General features: G+C 37.1%; 1 protein-coding gene across 2 annotated transcripts in view; it reads right to left on the bottom strand.

Annotated features, from left to right (window-relative positions):
- Positions 1-19,318, bottom strand: part of LOC145321792 (putative receptor-type tyrosine-protein phosphatase mosPTP-1) — a 121,359-nt gene that overhangs the window by 54,007 nt on the left and 48,034 nt on the right. For both annotated transcript variants that reach the window (XM_080163411.1, XM_080163412.1), the window contains 8 exons: positions 18,113-18,185; positions 17,435-17,541; positions 15,776-15,856; positions 15,365-15,479; positions 12,164-12,261; positions 10,060-10,153; positions 8,525-8,641; positions 8,061-8,127 (listed from right to left, as the gene is read on the bottom strand). In XM_080163411.1, the coding sequence (XP_080019537.1) occupies positions 8,061-8,127; positions 8,525-8,641; positions 10,060-10,153; positions 12,164-12,261; positions 15,365-15,479; positions 15,776-15,856; positions 17,435-17,541; positions 18,113-18,185 (752 nt within the window). The remainder of the gene's footprint in view (positions 1-8,060; positions 8,128-8,524; positions 8,642-10,059; positions 10,154-12,163; positions 12,262-15,364; positions 15,480-15,775; positions 15,857-17,434; positions 17,542-18,112; positions 18,186-19,318) is intronic.

Here is a 19,318-nt window from a genome sequence, read left to right as displayed (position 1 = left end):
TGATTGTCAATTTATACTCTTCTGATGAACGGACTTACTTCTATTTAAATAGTAGCTACGCTACTTATTATACCAAACAAATTCTACAAGTAGTCAAACAAATACTCAATAACACAACTCTACTAGTTCTTTATTCGCTCCAATTTTGAAATACGGAAATTTTTATCCCTTATTTTAAGCTTGCTAAAGGTAATAGAGAACAGAAAGTTTTCATATACATTATAAAAATTTATTTTAAATTGCATTTTATATATTATTATATATTACATATGTATATGAGACCTCATTTCTGAAATACTCATTTCAATTGATCCAGCAAAACTTCAAAAAAATAGAAATGCTCATTACAGGATTAAATGATTAGAAAATGAATTTGTGTAGAATCTGTGCGCGGCATTTCTCATCAGCAGTGAAATTATTTGACCTAGATTAGATAACAGAGATTCAACCACATTCCAAAGAGCAAACAAAATTATATAAAAGTAATTAAACTTAAATAACTTGTCAAAATTTAAGGCATTCTGTCTACATTATATTTCAAAGTTAACGTTGTCGAATAAAAATGTAGTTTTGGCTGAAATATTATATTTTTGCCATCTTTAAAATCAAATCTTTTTTTATTATTTATGACTATTTTTTTCACAATGATATTAATTAAGATGCCTTTATGACATTATATTCACATTGAAATAAATATTCAAAATTATTTGAATTACAATTTTAAAACCTAAACCAACTTTTGATTTTCTTTTATTTCTGAAAACATGCATATTGCATAAATGTGTGTGTTAATTCAAAGTTTGCTTAACCCTAAAAGATCAGGCAGCAAGATTTAACAACACCCCTCCAACTTACGTCCTACATTTTTTTGCTCAATTGGTAAAAAAAGATCTTGAATTTTTTGGAAGATTTTTAAATTTACTGGAGTAAAATAAAATTGTTAAGATATACAAGAGAATCTTTCTTCAAAAGTTTCTGATTACATCATTTTGGGTTTTGTTGTCTCTGTTTGCATTAATTTTAGGTTTTTGCATGTGCATTGAGTAATACTAATAATTATATTTGAGCCACCCTAATCCTCCATTCTATAAATATATAAATAACTTGCATTTGAGCCACCCTAATCCACCATTCTATGAATATGTGGTATCCGCCTAGGGTAAATGGCAGACACCAGAGTTCGAATAAAGACTACGGCAGTGTGAACAGACGTGGACACCTTACTATAGAGAAGCTACGCTTCTCTAGCATTCACTAGACAAGAATCAACATCTATTTCAGTTGTCACTTTATTGAAGGGTTAAAGGATACTAAAGCTATATACAACAAACAATAACTACATGGATAGGAATAAATGGTCATAACATAAAAGCATTATAATACATATACAATAGTCAGTTTGGGCAATCATGATTCCCCATCCCTGGAAAGGGTGGGGGGAATTAAGAATACAGTTAACCATAATATAAATACATATGGATTAGGAATAAAGATAGTTAAAGATAAATCATACAGTAAAACATGGTTAGTAGCTGGTCCTGTTGGATATTCTGGCCGTTGGATGTGTACCTCTGAGGCCACCCTGGCAACCTCCAGGGGTGGCACAGCACATGAGGGGGCTTGGACCAACAGCCGCCTGGTATACACCTCTTCAGGTTTCTCCACTGGGCTGGTGGTCTCCATCGTGTTGGTCACCTTGCTGCTGGCAGGCTGGCTACTGGATGTAGGCGCAGTTTCTTCGCCCTCGGGGCTGGTCAGGTTCATTCGGCTTCCAGGGTCTCTGTCAACGCGGGCAGGTGGTGGTTGCCATACTGTAGTAGCGTTGCCTCCTTCAGGCTCATTCTGGACATTGGCAGGGTGGTGCATGGCAGTCCGACCTGCAGGGTAGGGAAAGGTAACAGTCCATCCTTTATGCCGGAGGTTGTCTTGGATCTGCAAGGGTGGCTCCGCTCTAGTTGGCTGGGAGACAGGCCCATCCACGGACACTGCTGCTGGTGGACTGGAGGCACAAGGCTCCGGATTTCCTCCCCTAGCCTGAAGGGGTCCAGGCACATTGTCTCCATCTTGGGTAGACATAATTGTTGGGGATCCTCTACTTCTATGGTTAGGCTCAGCACTTGGCGCATCTAGTACTCCCCAGGCAGCGGTCAAAGCTTCTTCAGTTTGGCTGGTAATGGCTGATACCCTGGCTCCTGGGGCAGATGCAGGGGGCGCAGGCAAGTTTGGCCCAGCCCAAACTTCCTGGTACACCAGTGCAATACAATTACCCTGGCTTGGTTGAGGGAGGTAGACAGCTGGATGCAGTTGAGGGTGAGGGACAGCTGGACTCTCCCTGCTGGCTGGGGGCTCTGGCTGGCTGGGGGTGACGGGTGTCACCCCTTCCTCTGGGGCTGCGGGCTCATTCCGGGGTCCAGGTATCTCGGTGGCGGCGACGGTTGTCGCCCCAGGCACCAGTGTGGGGGCGCTGGATAGCACCCCCCAGTCTTCACAGGGGTCCAGGTCTCTCGGTGGCGGCGACGGTTGTCGCCCCAGGCACCAGCGTGGGGCGCTGGATAGCACCCCCCAGTCTTCACAGGTGGCGGCGACGGTTGTCGCCCCAGACATCAGCTTGGTGGTGCAGGGAAGCACCTCTCGTTCCTTCCAGGTGGCGACGCCGGTTGGCGTCCCATACATCGACTCAGACTCGCTGGCTAGCGCCTCTTGCCTCTCCCACTCGGCAGCCGCCAGGGCCTCCTCGTACACCGTCCCGGTGGCGCTGGGTAGCGCCCCTCGGCTCTTGCTGGGGGTGACAGGGGTTACGGACACCGGTCCCCTGTGGTTGCGGCTGAGGTCCAGGCCAACCCGGTTGGGTTCAGCCGCTCCTCCCAGCACGTTGATCCTGGCCACCATGGTCCCAATCTGAGACACAGACTCCTGGGTAGCCGCGGCCCCAGCGGCGGCAGCTAGTTGGGGTGACGGCTGGGCATCTCCCTCCAGGTGGACCTGGGTGGCAGACTGGTTGCATGCAGGTTGTTGGGCGGCCTGGTGTTTCTTCATTGCCCGGTCCCAACCGGTTCTACACTTGGCGGCTGTGTGGCCGTTGAAGCGGCAGCGCCCCTTCGTCCAGCTGGGTCCCATCAGGCCGGCTTCCCCAGGGTGTATCAACCTGCCAGGTCTCTCCTCCTCCAGTTGGGGCACCAGCTGACAAACAGGGTCTCCCCTACTAGGGGTCAGGCGGTGCTGGGCTGCTTGTGGTGGCTCCTTGGTTACATTCAGCCTCCTCCCCATACACACAGGTTCCTTCCATCCAACAGCGGCTCTCCTCCCCTGGGTGGCGAGGCCAGCCTCGGCCTTAGCTTCTGCAGGTGCTTCTCCACATGAGGGATCCTGCCTCTGGGTATGCCAGGTGGTTGGTAGCAAAGGCCGTTGATGGTGCCAGTCGGAAAGGGGGCTATGATCTCTGGGGGGTACCTGTGGCCAGTGTGTGGACAGGTACCCACAGGTGGACCAGCAAGGCCCAGAAGATGCCATACTGATGGTAGCCTGAACTGTATTCCGGACTGTCAGCAGACTGTTGGTAGCCACCTGAGTTGGGCCAGAGTTGCCAGCTGGTATTGCGTCCCTGCCAGGCTCCGTCAGCTGCTGGTGGGGAGCCCCTGCGGTGGTTCTGGTTTTGGCAAGGGGTGGCCTTCTTATTGACTTCCCTGGTTGGAGCTCTGCATCCTGGTGGGCCTCCATCTTCAGCAGCATGGGGGAACTTGGCTGGGACAGGTGCAGTGGTTCAACAGAGTAGCGGCATCTGGTCTTGGAGTGTGGGGGAACAGCCTCACTGCTGCGGGTCAACCCTGCTCCCTCCGTGCTGGGTAAAGTCTTCCACTGCAGCAGGTCACCAGTCCCCATCCTTAGGCCGGTCCCCAGTCGTTCCATGCCTGGGGGCTCCCAGGGAGGCTTGGGTGGCGGCTCCCCCACCCCCAGGTACGCGTCGGGCATCTGGGTGAAGAGCCTATTCCCCTGGGACAGCTCCCCATCCTCCAGCTTGGTGAGGCCAGCGCCAGGGAGGACCTTTCCACCCCAGAAACAGGTGGTACTGGCCCTAGGGCTGGGCCCCGTTGGAGTCTCAGTTCTGGTGGTAGTGTCCATCTTGGGGCTGGCCACTAAGTCTCTGAAGCTTGTCACCTTCTCATTAGGCTCAGTTGCATCGTTCAACACTCCCAGGAGGACACCTACAGGTTCAGCAATCCCCAGTCCAGTATTGCTATTTCTCGTGCGTTGAGCACCCACTGAACAGGAGCTGTGCAGCGGACATTCAGTCACCCTTCCAGACAAGGGCATCTCAGGGACCAGGGGTCTGTGACCTGGCATGTGTTTGATGTTCACTGTACTCAACACAGTAGGCCAAAGTAATAACAGAAGTAGTATCTTGTAGATATAGAAGCAGAGTAGAGTAGCCGCGCCGCAAGGAGGTTCGAGCCGGCTCACCCCTAGTATAAATACTATAGCTGTGTAATTAGGGTGGTAGTCCACGTAGCCGTAGGCTCGGTCCTCCTGGCTCAAGAGTTTCTGTGGCTGGCGCGCCCCCATGATAAGTAGCAGGGTGTTGGTCTGTTGGTGCCAGCGTCTTGTTTAACTGTTGAGCCTGAGTTGTTCTCCTTTCCAGTATAGCTCTTGATTTCTGTGGTAACCAGCGGATCTTTAGCTTAAAGGTAACAGGGAATATGTTAGGCATCCACAGATGTCTCTAGGAGCGTATCCGCTAGTAGATATATGGATAGGTAGGCTATCTATATATATACATGGCTACACGCCCATATATATATATATATACGTGTATAGGAATATCCCCAGAGCTAGCTAGCTTTTCCTCCTTGCTCCAAAAAAATCACGCTTCCTCTGTATATAGTTCACAACTATGAGGGTCGATGGTCCAGGTACACACCACCACTGCCCAGTGTGGGGCAGCAAGTCAGGCTATGTCCACAGGGTGGGCGTACTTTCGTTCAGTTACCATATCAGTTTCCAGTGTTGTTTGGTGAGGTTAGTATTCACTTGCTTGTACCCATGATACAAAAAAAACAACATTATTTATCACTTGGGTATTTATATATACATATATTTGTTTCACTAACCACTCAGCTTTGAAGTAGGGTTGGCAGGGCTAGGAGATGTTGAGGGTCTGAGCGGGTTCAAGGAACTGGTTTAGTTTTCCTTATCACACTGTAGACAGGGAGGGAGGAGCTTGCAAGTTTTTCTCCTAAAAAAATATCTCTGATGTATGCTACAGAGTGGCCCCTCTCCTGTGTGGGTGTGTGTGTGTGTGTGTGCGTGAAATCTCCTTTCCGTGCAGCGCGCTTACGCACCGTCAATCCGCGCACACAGATAAAACGCGCTCTCACCCCTCAACTCGCTCTCTCATTGGTCCGCATCGTCCGTTGGATTTATGATATTTTCCGCACTCTGTTGCGCTACCCGTGAATGGCGCTCTGTGTGTCCGATCGCTAGCCCCACACTACAGACGGACTTAGTCTAGTGTGGGTAGGAAGGGGGAAGCGCGTGAGGGGACGGGGGTAACTCCGTCCGTTTCCCCTGTGAGGGAGGGAGGTAACTGTGTGCTGGTATAATAGTGCCTTTTCTTCTTAATCCTAGGCTTATCTATTATATCACCCTGATTGTATTTGCCTTCAATGGAGAGGGGCTCCTCCCTTTCCCTTGGAATAAGGGGTGTATTGTTGTTGTGCTATAGGCTTGAGGTGATTTGATTGTATATCAGGGTCTTTATTATATTACATCTAGCTTCTATTTTTGTCCTTATCACAATTGCATAACAGATTTGTTTACCAACTCTGTTCTATTTTTAGCTGTTATCACAATACACAATAATCCAAGCCTGTTCTATTCTTAGATTTATCACAACACAACAATTTGTTTGCCAAGCTTTGCTCATAAATCTATTGTTTGGCCATAACACCAGGGTGGTAATCCCTGCAATGTAACATAATATCTGTTTTTTCTAGATGGGTGGCTGCGTTGTAGCCTCTCAGGATACTTGGAGTTGACGTAGTTTTTCTCTGTTCTGGTGCACTACACTCGTATGTTGGCTCGCAGCTTGCAGCTATGTGGCGTGTTTCAGCCTATCGGCGGCAGGGAATGTCCCGTCCTGCTAGCGCCGCTTGCAGCTATGTGGCGTGTTTCAGCCTATCGGCGGCAGGGAATGTCCCGTCCTGCTGGCGCCGCTTATCCAAATCCAGCTGATGGCGGCAGGGAATGTCCCGTCCTGCTAGCGCCACTGGTTCGGATCCTGCTATCTCTTGCAGTAAAATTGGCCTATTTTCAGCCGTTTACACTTATTTGGCTTGTTTCAGCCGGTCCGCAGGCCTGTTTCAGCCCTTTTGGCGCTCAATTCTCCGTTAGATATCAGCGCTGCTCGCGGTTATTCATCAAATTTCGCTGTCTCGCTTCCACAACTGCCGGATGCAGAGTTAAACTTTGCTGTCCAGGGTGGGTAATTCAGGTTGCTTGCGTCAGTTTTGCCAGATTCACTGCTGGGAGTACCTTAGCCTCAGATGCGCGTCTGCTCTACACTTGTGGTTCGCCGTAATCTCACACAGCTGTCACCAAAATTGTGGTATCCGCCTAGGGTAAATGGCAGACACCAGAGTTCGAATAAAGACTACGGCAGTGTGAACAGACGTGGACACCTTACTATAGAGAAGCTACGCTTCTCTAGCATTCACTAGACAAGAATCAACATCTATTTCAGTTGTCACTTTATTGAAGGGTTAAAGGATACTAAAGCTATATACAACAAACAATAACTACATGGATAGGAATAAATGGTCATAACATAAAAGCATTATAATACATATACAATAGTCAGTTTGGGCAATCATGATTCCCCATCCCTGGAAAGGGTGGGGGGAATTAAGAATACAGTTAACCATAATATAAATACATATGGATTAGGAATAAAGATAGTTAAAGATAAATCATACAGTAAAACATAGATAATTGCAATGGTTAGGTAGATGGCTATCCCTGTCTGGGGCAGGCAGGATAGCCCATGGAGCAGCACAATAGGTAGATAAGCATAGAGGGGTTGAGTGGTAGGTCTGGGTACTAAAGAGGGAAGGTTTGATGATTACTTGTGACAACAACAGTCTGTGTGGGGGTGATTCTATCAGGTGAGGGCAGGTTTAGATCCTTTATCCTCAGGGTTGAGGTGGTGCTGATAACTTGGTGGTTGAAGGGGAAGGTTCCGGTGCTTAAGATGGGAGAGGGAGGGGTAACACCCCTCCCTCCATTTGCAGGACAACTGAGAGATGAAATCAGTACCGTTATCTAACATATTTTCAGGTGGCTTTATAATTGTAGAATAACAGGATTTAGCTAGGTGCGTAGCATCACTATAATGTCTTGGTTTCTGCATGGTCCAGAGCTGCCGCATACCACAAATACATACATATGGGCAAACTTGAAAATTTAATTTTCACAAATGGAATCAAAAGTAATGCATTATGTGGGAGAAAGATGGATAAGATTAGAGAGAGAAAATGTGGACAGAGAAAAAGATAGATAGATAGAGGGAGAGAAAGGGGAGAAAAATATGAAAAGAGAGAGAGCGAGAGAGATAGAGAGAGAGAGAGAGAGAGAGAGAGAGAGAGAGAGAGAGAAAGTGAGATAAAAGGCATTTGGTTTCAAATTGAATTGAATATTTATATCAAAATGGTTCTAAATATGAAAAATATGTATAGATTTTTAAAGTAGATTATTTAAGTACAAAAAGTATACGTTTTAAATCAATCAGACCATTTATTCAGGCAAAAACACTAAGTTATATTCAATGTTCAAGGCTTGAAGAACACTGCTTTGTCAGGTGCGCATCTTAAATTTAATGGACTAAAGAAGCACGACTTTTTACAACGTAAACTTAAAAGTTATATTTAAACAATAAAGGTTGTACTATAAAAAAGTTGGTTGCTTGATTCAGAGGAACGTTTTAACATTTTCTTGAGAGCCCACCATTGTCCCATACTTAAAATCAATAATATGATCACAAGTGTATAGTATGAATCTAATTAGTTTACCTGTAAAATAACTTTGGTCTTGTCCATTTTACAAACATTGTGTTGCCAGACTGACATGTCAAAGAAACTAAAAAGGTAAAAGTTATTATCAGTTTTGCAAATTTAAAATTACCAATGTATTTTAGGGGAGAATACAATGGACGATAAATTTATATACATAATAAATGATAATAAACAAAATTACCCTTTCTATGCATTTAAACTATAAGTTGTGCAATTTGGATACAGCCAGCTTGAAATAAAAATTAAAAATGAAAAAGTATAGTATCCAAAGTTTAAATGTTTATAATACTTATGGTACTAGTATAACAAACCAATGTCCCTTCTTATTGAGAAATTACCCAACAAATAAGGAGTTAATTGTACATCTAAAATTGCTAAGAATTCGAAAACAGATTTAATTTCAATTAAATTTATGTAATGAAATTAAAGTCAATTAAAATCTACGAAACTACAAAATCTACCTATATCTGGTTGTCCTGGAGGCCTGACATCTGTCCAGACTTGGATCCTGTTCGTTGGTTTACCCTCGTGCTTGGCGGTAAAGGCTTTCACCCACACCTCATACCGAGTGTAAGGCTCTAAAATTATAGTATTTTATGAAACACTGAGTATGTAGAAAAAAAGCTTTTTATATTATCTAAAAAACTGACGTCATACTGGCCTACCATTGGTCTATTAAAATGTATACTGCCTGCCATTGGTGATTTAATTCTAGTATCGGCATATCATTGGTCATTTGTTTTATATGAAGTCATTTTTACCAGGTAATATATATATCTTCTGTTAGTTTACGATAGTTTAACTTATATTTACAGTTTTAAATTTAATTTATTAATAATTATAAATTTACAAAACAAAAATTATTTATTGAGAAAATTAAATTTTAATAATTTTTTCAAAATAAAATTCGAAGATTTTCTACAACAAAAGTTTTTCACGTGTATGTATAATTTATGTTTTATATATGTTATAATTATGGTTTGTTAATTGTATATGATTTTAGTTTTTATCAAATTCATATTGAGGGCTTCTTTATTTCCGCTAAATATAAAATGCTAAAAAAGAAACGCATATTTATGAATACATTGGGATATTAAAGGATAAGACAATTGCCGATAAATAGATGTACATCCCCAATGATGATACACAAAATTGTCCCTTCCGTAGATTTCAATTAGTTTTAAAACGTTTGGACACTCAACTTTATAAACCAACCAATCAGATTACAAGAAGGCCCCCAAAGTTGTTAAGCCAACGAATATGAAAACGTTCTAATGATACCAAACAACTTCCATACTCTTATTTTTAATTGAAATTCTTCATATGTAATTCAATGCTAAATTTAGAGAAAATGCATGAACAACAAAATATTGATGAATTAATTGTATTTTAATCGTTATATGGTGGTCACAACCTACCAATTTTATTGTGGTTAATAACAGAGCTTCATAGTTTAGAGTGATTGGAGCCAAGGAGACCCACCCCCCCATTTTTCCAGATTTCTATGATAACTTAGAAACTGATTGATATCCACTGGATTATAACCGGTCCTCAGCCATATTGATAATCATGTATAACAGTATAGCATTGAACTACAAACAATTTTCCACGATTAATAAAATCAAAATATTTTTTTTCATTTTAATGCTGTCTATAATACGATGCGATAAATAACTACACTGATAATTTTTACCCTCTCTTTAAATCAAGTTAGAAGGATAAGGATTTTTCATACCCCACGTTTTCATCTTTCTATGTTATTTCTGCCTGTATCTATTTTTATAAATACCAAAAGTCTATAGCAATAAACGACAATTTACATATACAAAGTAGGTAATTAAGGAAAAATTGCAAATTTTTACGGTAAGATTTTGCTTGCGGGAATTATTCTATTTCATCAAAAGTAATATTTAACATTTGTTAATGATCAAATTTACTTTTAAGGCCTATAATGCTTTATATTGCCACGATCCGAAATAAAAAGATAGTAGTTTACCTAGATTGGTCAGAGTTTCCGAAACTTGTGTTTTATTATCAGCCACACTTTGCACAGAGGTCAGGTTGCCACTTTTAAAGTAAACTCGGTAACCCTGAAATTAGAAAAATTAATTAATATTATGATGAACAGTATGGGTACACAAGGAAGAAAATGAGTTAAATGAAAGAGGGAGAGAAAGATGTTAGTGTGAGTAAATTATGTACTTTAAGTAGCTAAAAGTATTTTTGCTACTAATTTTTATTTATACTACCTTCCATATTTGAAAGATTCATAAAATTTTATGGAAGCTCAGGATCTTAAAGGATGGTGAAAGAAATAACAGTAAGGTTTTTTAAAAAACAAATTAAAAATAAAGGAAACATATTAAACAAGCAGAATTTAATAAGTGTCAAAAAAAATGTTTGAAAAAATCAAAAAAAACCTTGTGAGCTAGAGTACTTTCACGTTGTGACAGAGTGACACACTAAATGATATTCTGACGGGGAAATGCCTTAGTTATAGAGTAGCTGCGCTACAAGACATGCAGACGACAATTAATTAATTATAGAGAAGGTTTGCTACATTAAGTTTAGAATAATTCATAATGCCTTGTAGAATTAATAAGATTGAGCTCAATTTTGTAATATGATAGCAATCATGTGCAGTAGAGTCAGGCATCAAGAAGTAGACAAATTGTCTTAAAATTTAATTTTTCATAAAAAAAACTAAAAGGATGTCTGTTTGTGTGTGAGTAGCGTAGGGTCTCAAAAACTGTTAAACCGTTATGTTATGGTTCTCCTTTACATTGAAGCTTCTCGTGGGTCCATTGAAGGTTTGTAATTATTTTGACGGAGGGTAATTCTGGCGTTTCTTTTTAAAACTCTAGGGGAGTAGCCGAGAGTTATAATACAAAGGAGGTTTTTATGTTAGCTTGTTATTGCTGCGCTACTAATGCACGAAAATATCCTTTTTTGAACTTTAAGTCCCCTTTAACATAATGCATTTTTAAAATATTAATCTTTTTTTTATTATGTAATAATAATTTATAATGGTTAACATTGTGTAAAACATTTCCTTTCTATAATTATCTAAAATACCATTAACAGAAAAAGTATTCAACAAAAGCCTTTATTTCTAATAATCAAAATATGGAGATTGCATCTATAATAGCGCAGCTACTCTATAACTCTGGTGTATCCAACCGACTAATCGTCCAAGCGTCCACCTCAATTAAATAAACATTTGCTATTTTACCCCTTTTTACCCTACATTTAAAACCAGGAGGAAAAGAATATCCACCTCCCACCCATAACTTTTCCCACTGAATGTGATATTATCTTCTTTGGATATTATGCTTTTTGCTAGAACAAAAGAAAGGATTGTAGATTACATGTATTGTTGAGAATACTTATGACTATCCTTGAACAGAATTATAGATATCATTACACAAATGGAGTAGGACAAGCAAATAAAAAATAATAATTTCGTTATTATTTAGTTACTCTAATGAATATGATAATTTCATTTTTCTATTTTTATAGTCTATTAAGTTACATAATGACTGACAAATATAAAGCTATAAAGAATAAGTAACGAAACAATTATGTCCAGGTTTAATAAAAAGGGTAAGTAAGAGACTGACGGACAGACTAACATACCAATACAATTCACTTGTAGAGTAACTTCGCAATTGATTTATTATGACTTGGATCTACACCAGATTATCAAGTAATCTAATAAAGTGAAACTTCTAGCTGGCTAAAATTAGGATCCCCACATCCAACTCTTTGACACCAACCCCTCACCTCCTACAGGATAAAAGAACTGAAGAATAAATGATTTCTCATTGTTTGATCTATTTAAACACTTATTTAACCAATATAACACTTTACAATTCATAAGTTTATTATTTGTTAACAATTTTATGTAGATATTTAGACAACCAAAAATACACTGCCTCGCTATCCTTCCATTGGTCTTTTTGCACACTTTGCTTGGTCGGTGCGGCGTGGAGCGCAATACATTTTTGCAATGTTGCAGAAATATTTGCAACATCATGTCATAATATCCACGCATATTCTATATCCATTTTCTTCGCGCATAAATAGAAATAAACCAGTACCTGTAGGATTCCATTGGTCCTGCTGGGTTCAGTCCAGGTGAGCTCCAGAATTCTGTCTCCAACTTTCAGTATCTTCAAATCTCGTGGTATTGAAGGTGCTGAAAAAAGTAAATAAATTAATGCTATCTTTTACAAGACAATTTTAGGTTTACAATAAACAATCTTATTGCACTTTCACTCAAAATACCATGTTTAGCACTAAATCCCCCCCCTTATTTTAACAAAAATTTAAATAAAGGGAAGGTATTGTTTTTTTTAGGTTATCTCCGAAGGGTTTGGGCTCCCCAGAGGGGTTAGACATAGAAAAAAGTTACTCCCACTATTTTTTAAAATCAGGGGAGAATGATTCAGTGCTCGATAGACAATTTGTGTTTAAGCAACAATTTTCTTTCTTCTCTTACACACACATATTGATATATACTAATATTTTGGCCTATATAATGACCCAAAACCTAGTGTTATTTCTGATTATTTGGCAATATATATTATTCATTACATACATATGTACAATATATTTAGGATAAAATTTGATAGTACCACTGTTTAATTAAGCAAATAACTTAAAATATTCGTAGTTACATTAAAATCTTCTCCCAAATGCTTATAGGAGTCTATCAGTTATCGAAAGGGAAAATACAATGGCCGATAAATTAATGCATAATGCATCCCCAATGATAATACACAAAATTACCTTTCTGTAGAACAAAATTAGTAGTTGTAACAGCCCAATGTCCCCACCATTTCTAGTAGTCTATGCTATATTGAAGACTAATAATTCTTTGAGGGAAAGAATGGTTGTAAATTAATTTTAACACCCTAGTTTTTCCCCCTCTGCATGATACATACAGAAATTTATAGTAGAAACTTCACTTAAGTAAACCAAAATTCATCTATAGCCCTCGCTATCTTATTAGTATTCATCAAGATTTTTTATTAACATGCAATACTTGTTCTTTAAAGCAATAATTTAGTAACTCTGTTTTCAAATGTAAGTACAAAATGTTTAAATAATGATTAGCATCCCTCACTCTCTTTCTGTTTATTTAGAGTTTTATAAAATTAAGTTTATCCCTTATAATTAGCTTCTAAGCAGGGAGGAAGGGGACACTGGACTGTGAATTACGATGGTACTCAAAGTTTTATAAGCCAGAAAACTTAATCGTTGGCTCTTAAAAGCCACTGAGATAATAAGAAGAAATGCCCCTTAAGAGGCGTTGTCACGAAAGGGACTATACCCTGGACTTTTATTGGTTGATTACAATCTGTTAGTACTCAAACTTTTCAACAAAAATTTTTATTTACATATGGGGTAATTTTGTTTATCATCATTGGAGATCAATTTATCTTCTATTGTCTTATTCCTTAAGTTCCTTACCTATTAACTATAACTATAAACCTTTCATTTAAGGTTCGATAACTTTCAAAATTTAGCAAATGAATATTTGTTCTTCATGTTTTGAATTAAATGTTTTTTTTTTGCAAATAAAAATGTATTATTATCTTGTTGTATTTTTGTTTATATTATACTGAAAACCACTCTATGAATACTAAATCAACTGTATAATTTTTTTATGCTATACTGTTGTACTACCAAAATATAATAGTTTTCCTTTTATTCATTTTAAGCGTAGATATACTCTTTAAATTGAGTATAGTATGTTTATCAGAATACAATTCCATCATGTTGCATATATTATTATGATGTTTAAAAATTATTTCTGTATTACAGCTTACTGTTATGTTTTAGCTATATTATTTCATTATATTGCTAGTTCTTTTATTCAATTTCCAAAAATCATTTTTTGTGTATCACTCGCACTTTCTTTCTTCAAGGAGGGAGGGGACATTGGACGTTAAATTACCCTAGTACCCAAAGATTTATAACCATTTTATCTTATTCGTACGCTATAAAATTTAATTGGTTTAGCATCAAATTAGTATTGTCCAAACTTGTCAACTAATAATTTAAATCTACTGATAGGGTAATTTTGTTAATCTTCATTGGTGTTATATCAATACATGTCCATTGTCTTATCTCTTAGTTCTTCCTCATTATTTGATTATCTTTGTCTATCTAATTAATTGATGAAATAAAAGTTGAGTAATTCTTCAAACTTTCCTTGAAAATTTATAATTTCAAGGCTATTTACAATTTAGATCAAGAATTACTTTTCAGATATACCTATTCTAGAAACACTAGAGGTAAAAGTAGATCATTTTATCAGTAGAACTTCCCTAAAAAGCCTTCAAGGCTGCCTAATACCAATAAAATACGTATTCCCTATTTCAAAATTATGTAAATTCTTTTAAAATCCAAACCCCTTATGGCATTAAAATAACCAGCACCACAACTGACTTTGGCTGGCAAATTTAATATTGTTTGAACAAGACAAAACACCTTAATATTTAAAAAAAAACCTAGTTTAAAGTTGATTGTCCAATGGCCTATACCTGTTGCCCTGGCTAATACAGATGGATTTATGTCAAAACTAAGCAAATGCACTTGTAACCTTCAAGCTTCTTTCAAGAAAAGTGATAAACATTCCCAAAATCTATAATATTTCTCACATTTCTCTTCAAGGATGTAATATTTTTCTACAATCGGTCCTGCTGTTTTCGAGATCTTAATGAATCACACAGCTTACAACTTTAGGCTATAAGTAAAAGGTATTTTTCGTCTTTTTGTTAGAAAACAATTTCCTCTCTACATTTTCAGAGAAAATGTTTGATTGTTCTAAAAGCTATTTGCACAATTGGGAAAGTAAAACTCTGAGAAATGGTTGGAAAAAATGCAATTATTCGCCTATTTGTCTGTTTTACTTTTAAAGAATAAGAAAAATAAATTTGTGCAATTTATTTCTGCAAAACTTCTCTGCAACTAAAAATGTCCGTCCGTATTCCCATAAGAACCAGTAGGGATAATATTTTCTCGGTTTCTATTCAAGATAGACAACTGAATTTTTTTGGCGAAGATTCCCTGTAACAATAAACATCCAATATATATTGGTCAGTCAGTCTATCATTCATACCAAAACAGATATCTGTATATGTGTAAATGAAAGTTTTGTGATATTCTATGATATTATTTTTTACTATTCTAATAATTATTTAAGATATTGTTAGGGTCTTATGTTAATATAATAATAGAACCCAAGTATCTGGGTTTGAATTGAATAGTCCAAATAAAAATATACAGTTTACCTCCTTCATCGGTCATGACTACTACGATGGTCTCTGGTCCTGTGCCCGCGGGATTGAACACCTTTATGGACACCAGGTACTGCGTGTACACCGCCAGGTCAGAGATGGTATAACTCTAAATATTAGAAACAGGTCAATTAAGCAAAAACATTTTTTTCATAACAACGCAGCGCTAATATTTTAAATAAACAGTAAAGTCAATATATTTAGAACTTATTTAGTTCTATTTAAAGCATTGAATTTAAAAAATGACCAATAAACAAGAATAATACAGTTATTTTATATTACAACTTTGTCGAAGTGACATATTTACGTACGAACGAACTAACGGATACTCCAATTTAGATATTAGTTACAGTGCAGAAAATTATAGTAAATTATTATAAAACAAGCAGATAACTATTTACTTACATTCAGTTTAGAGTTAGGTAAATTGATTTCTTTGGCTTCTGCAGGGCTAGAGTCTCTGGGTCTGTATGTGATTATGTATCCCTAAAATTAAATAAAAGTTATATAAAAATTGATCTAAAATAGGCCAAACACCATTGCAGTAATCTTTAATGTTTTAAAACTTTTTATAAGAGACTCTTTGATATGGGTATACAATAATTCATCTTCAACTCTAAATTATTACTTTTTCTCTGTCAAAATTTCTTTCACTCAACCCTACTAGGACATACAAATTAATTCAGAGAACTATCTAGTTCTCATTCCTTTGAAAATATTTTGTAATTCAAGAATTGTTTATATTCTATCTATCTATCTATTTTTCTATCCATCAATCACCCATTTATTTATCTTCTCATGCATTCATCCACCAATTCATTTATTTATCTATCAATTGATCTATCTAACTATAAATTTATAAAGCAGCTTATAGTGCCTAATTAAAAATGATGTCATACAATACAATGATAGGACAGTATACATATTACCATTGGCCAATTACAATGTACAGAAATGACATAAATTTCATAAGCTCCTTCTTAATTTATTCATCTAAAGGGTGTGCAAAAAAATGCAGACATTTTTAAAATTAAAATAGCCCGGCCTGTGTTAATAGTAGAAAAATGTTACGCATATCGTTAGAACCGCTAGGAAGTTTTTTTTTGTTGGAAATATAAGAACAATTCCTCTGCTACGTATAGTTACGGAGCTACGTGTTAAAATGTCCTAACTGATGTAAAACTTGACTTGCGAGTAAATAATTAAAGATTAAATTAAAGGGTATGCAAATAAAAATACGTACATTTTTAAAATTCTAATTGTTTGGCTTGTGTTCATGGTAGAAAAATGTTTTGCATACCTATGGAATCGCTATAAACTCTATTTTTTTTTGGAAATATAAAAACCATTCATGTGCTACTTATAATTTATGAGCTATGTGGTAGAATGTCCCAACTGACTTAAAACAAAAAAAAAATTTCCTCTTTTCTTACATTTATCAATACAGCTCCTAAACTAAAAATAGCACAAAAATCATACTTATATTTCCAAAAAATAGAGCTTATGACGGTTCTAACAATATACATAGCATTTTTCTACTACTCACACAAGCCGAGCAGTTTGAATTTTAAAAATGTCTGCATTTTTGCACACCCTTTTTTTTATCTTTAATAATTTACTCGTAAGTCAAATTTTAAGTCAGTTGGGACATTTTACCACATCACTCCGTAACTATACATAGCAGAGGAATCGTTCTTATATTTCCAAAAAATGACTTTCTAACGGTTCTAACGATATGCGTAAAATTTTTCAACTATTAACACAAGCCGCGCAATTTGAATTTTAAAAAGGTACATATTTTTTTTATATACTTTAATCTTTAATGATTTACTCGCAAGTCAAGTTTTAAGGCAGTTGGGACATTTTACCACATCGCTCCTAAACTATACGTAGCACAGGAATCGTTTTTATATTTCCAAAAAATAGACTTCCTAACAATTCTAACGATATGCGTAACATTTTTCTACTATTAACATAAGCCGCGCAATTTCAATTTTAAAAATGTCCGCATTTTTTTGCACACCCTTTATCTATCTAACAAGTTATCCATCCATCCAACTATACCTGGAATTCTCCATGAATGGAACCAGTAGGCGGAGGTGTCCACTCCAGGTAAATGGAGGTACTGGAGGTATTGTGGGCCACTGTAACCTGCGGCCGTCCAGTTGGCTCTAAAAATAAATAGATTATATCCAAGGATGGAGGGGACATTACCACATTAGTCCCCAAAATTTTTATAATAACGTTTTCTTATTCATTGGATTAAGAACTTTTGAGATTTGTACGGAATTTTGATTTGTTTGTTTATTAACTTAAGTGTCCAAACGTTTCAACCACTGATTGTAATCTAAGGAATGGGTGGTTTTAATTATCATCATTGAGGATGCACATCAATTTATCGGCCATTATCTTATCCCTTTAGATCTCAGGATATATCCTTATACATGTGCATGGGTAAGACATAATTGTATAAAAATTGTCAAATTTTGAGAAAAATTTCCTAAGAGGATAATACCATATTTCGCTATTGGTTCCACCGTTTAGGAGATTTTAGACAACATCAGACAAACAAAAAAGGTATAAATTACGTATAGACATCCTATTTATATGGAAACTTGCAGAAAAAATATTGCAACTAATTCTTCATAGCACTAACCAATGCATTTTGACTGACAGAAAAAGTGTAAGCAAAATATTCTTTCTTCTGGTGAAATATCCCTCCCAATATTTGAAGGAACTTACTTTCTCTCAAGGTAATTGTTGGATAGCTGGGCCGACTTGGCAGAGATTTTCCTATACTGTTCATGGACTGAATCTAAATAGAGAAAAAAGATTAGCAGGGATATAAAGGGATAAGACAATGTTGTAAAATTGTTGTACATCCCAAATGAGGATACATAAAATAACCCCTTCTGTTGATCAAAGTTAATGGTTGAATTGTTTAAACAATCAACTTAGTAAACCGACCTATCAAAATTCCCCAAAGTTGTTAAGCAAACGAATACGAAAACGTTATTATAGGACTAGTGTAATAACCAGCCCATTGTGCCCTCTCTTAAATAATTATGTCTAATAATTATCAGTTAGGGTGTATCAAATATTTCATATACTGTTCATAGACTGAATCTAAATAAAAAGGAAGGATTAGGGTAGTTCAAATAATTATGGTTAGGGTGTATCAAATATTTCCCATACTGTTCATGGACTGAATCTATATGAAGATCAGTTATTAGGGTAGTTCAAATAATCATGGTTAGGGTGCATCAAATATTTCCTATACTGTTTATGGACTGAATCTAAATAGAGATTATCATCAAAGATTAGGGTAGTTCAAATAATTATGATTAGGGTGTATAAAATATTTCCTATACTATTTACGGAGCAAATGTTAGAGTAGTTCAAATAATCATAGTTAGGGTATATCACATAATTTATATACTGTAAACAAACTAAATCTAAGTAAAGATAAAATAATTTAACACTAAGCAACTGTCTATAAAAATCGTACAAGAAATATTTCGAGACGTCCTAATTACCAAGAAAAATTAATCATTTTGGCATAAATATTTATATTAAAGATAGTAAACATATCTTTACCAAATGGGACGAATTATTAGTTTTATAAATGTATAATTTACTTGATATGCAAGAACAATGTGTATCATAAGTAGCGCAGAAATAACAAAAGTCTCAATATGACGTAGGTGCTTTCTCTCAAAGTAGCTGTCGAGCACAGATAGCACCCCTTCCCCATTTTTTTAATACTATGAAAATAGAATGATGGAGGTTGTTTTTCCTATGCCTGACCCCTGAGGTGCCCTAACTTTGTGCAGATATTCAGTAATCAAAATAGCCTAAACTAACCTTACGTATTTTTTAACTTATTTGGAACATGAAAGAAAAAATAATATTTTCAGCATCAGATATGCATATAAAACCATTGATAAT

This window comes from Acartia tonsa, chromosome 6, assembly GCF_053477335.1.
Source record: "Acartia tonsa isolate MP-2025a chromosome 6, ASM5347733v1, whole genome shotgun sequence".
Taxonomy (NCBI): domain Eukaryota; kingdom Metazoa; phylum Arthropoda; class Copepoda; order Calanoida; family Acartiidae; genus Acartia; species Acartia tonsa.
The sequence above is the reverse complement of the archived record's forward strand: the minus strand, read 5'-3'. Positions and strand labels throughout refer to the sequence as shown.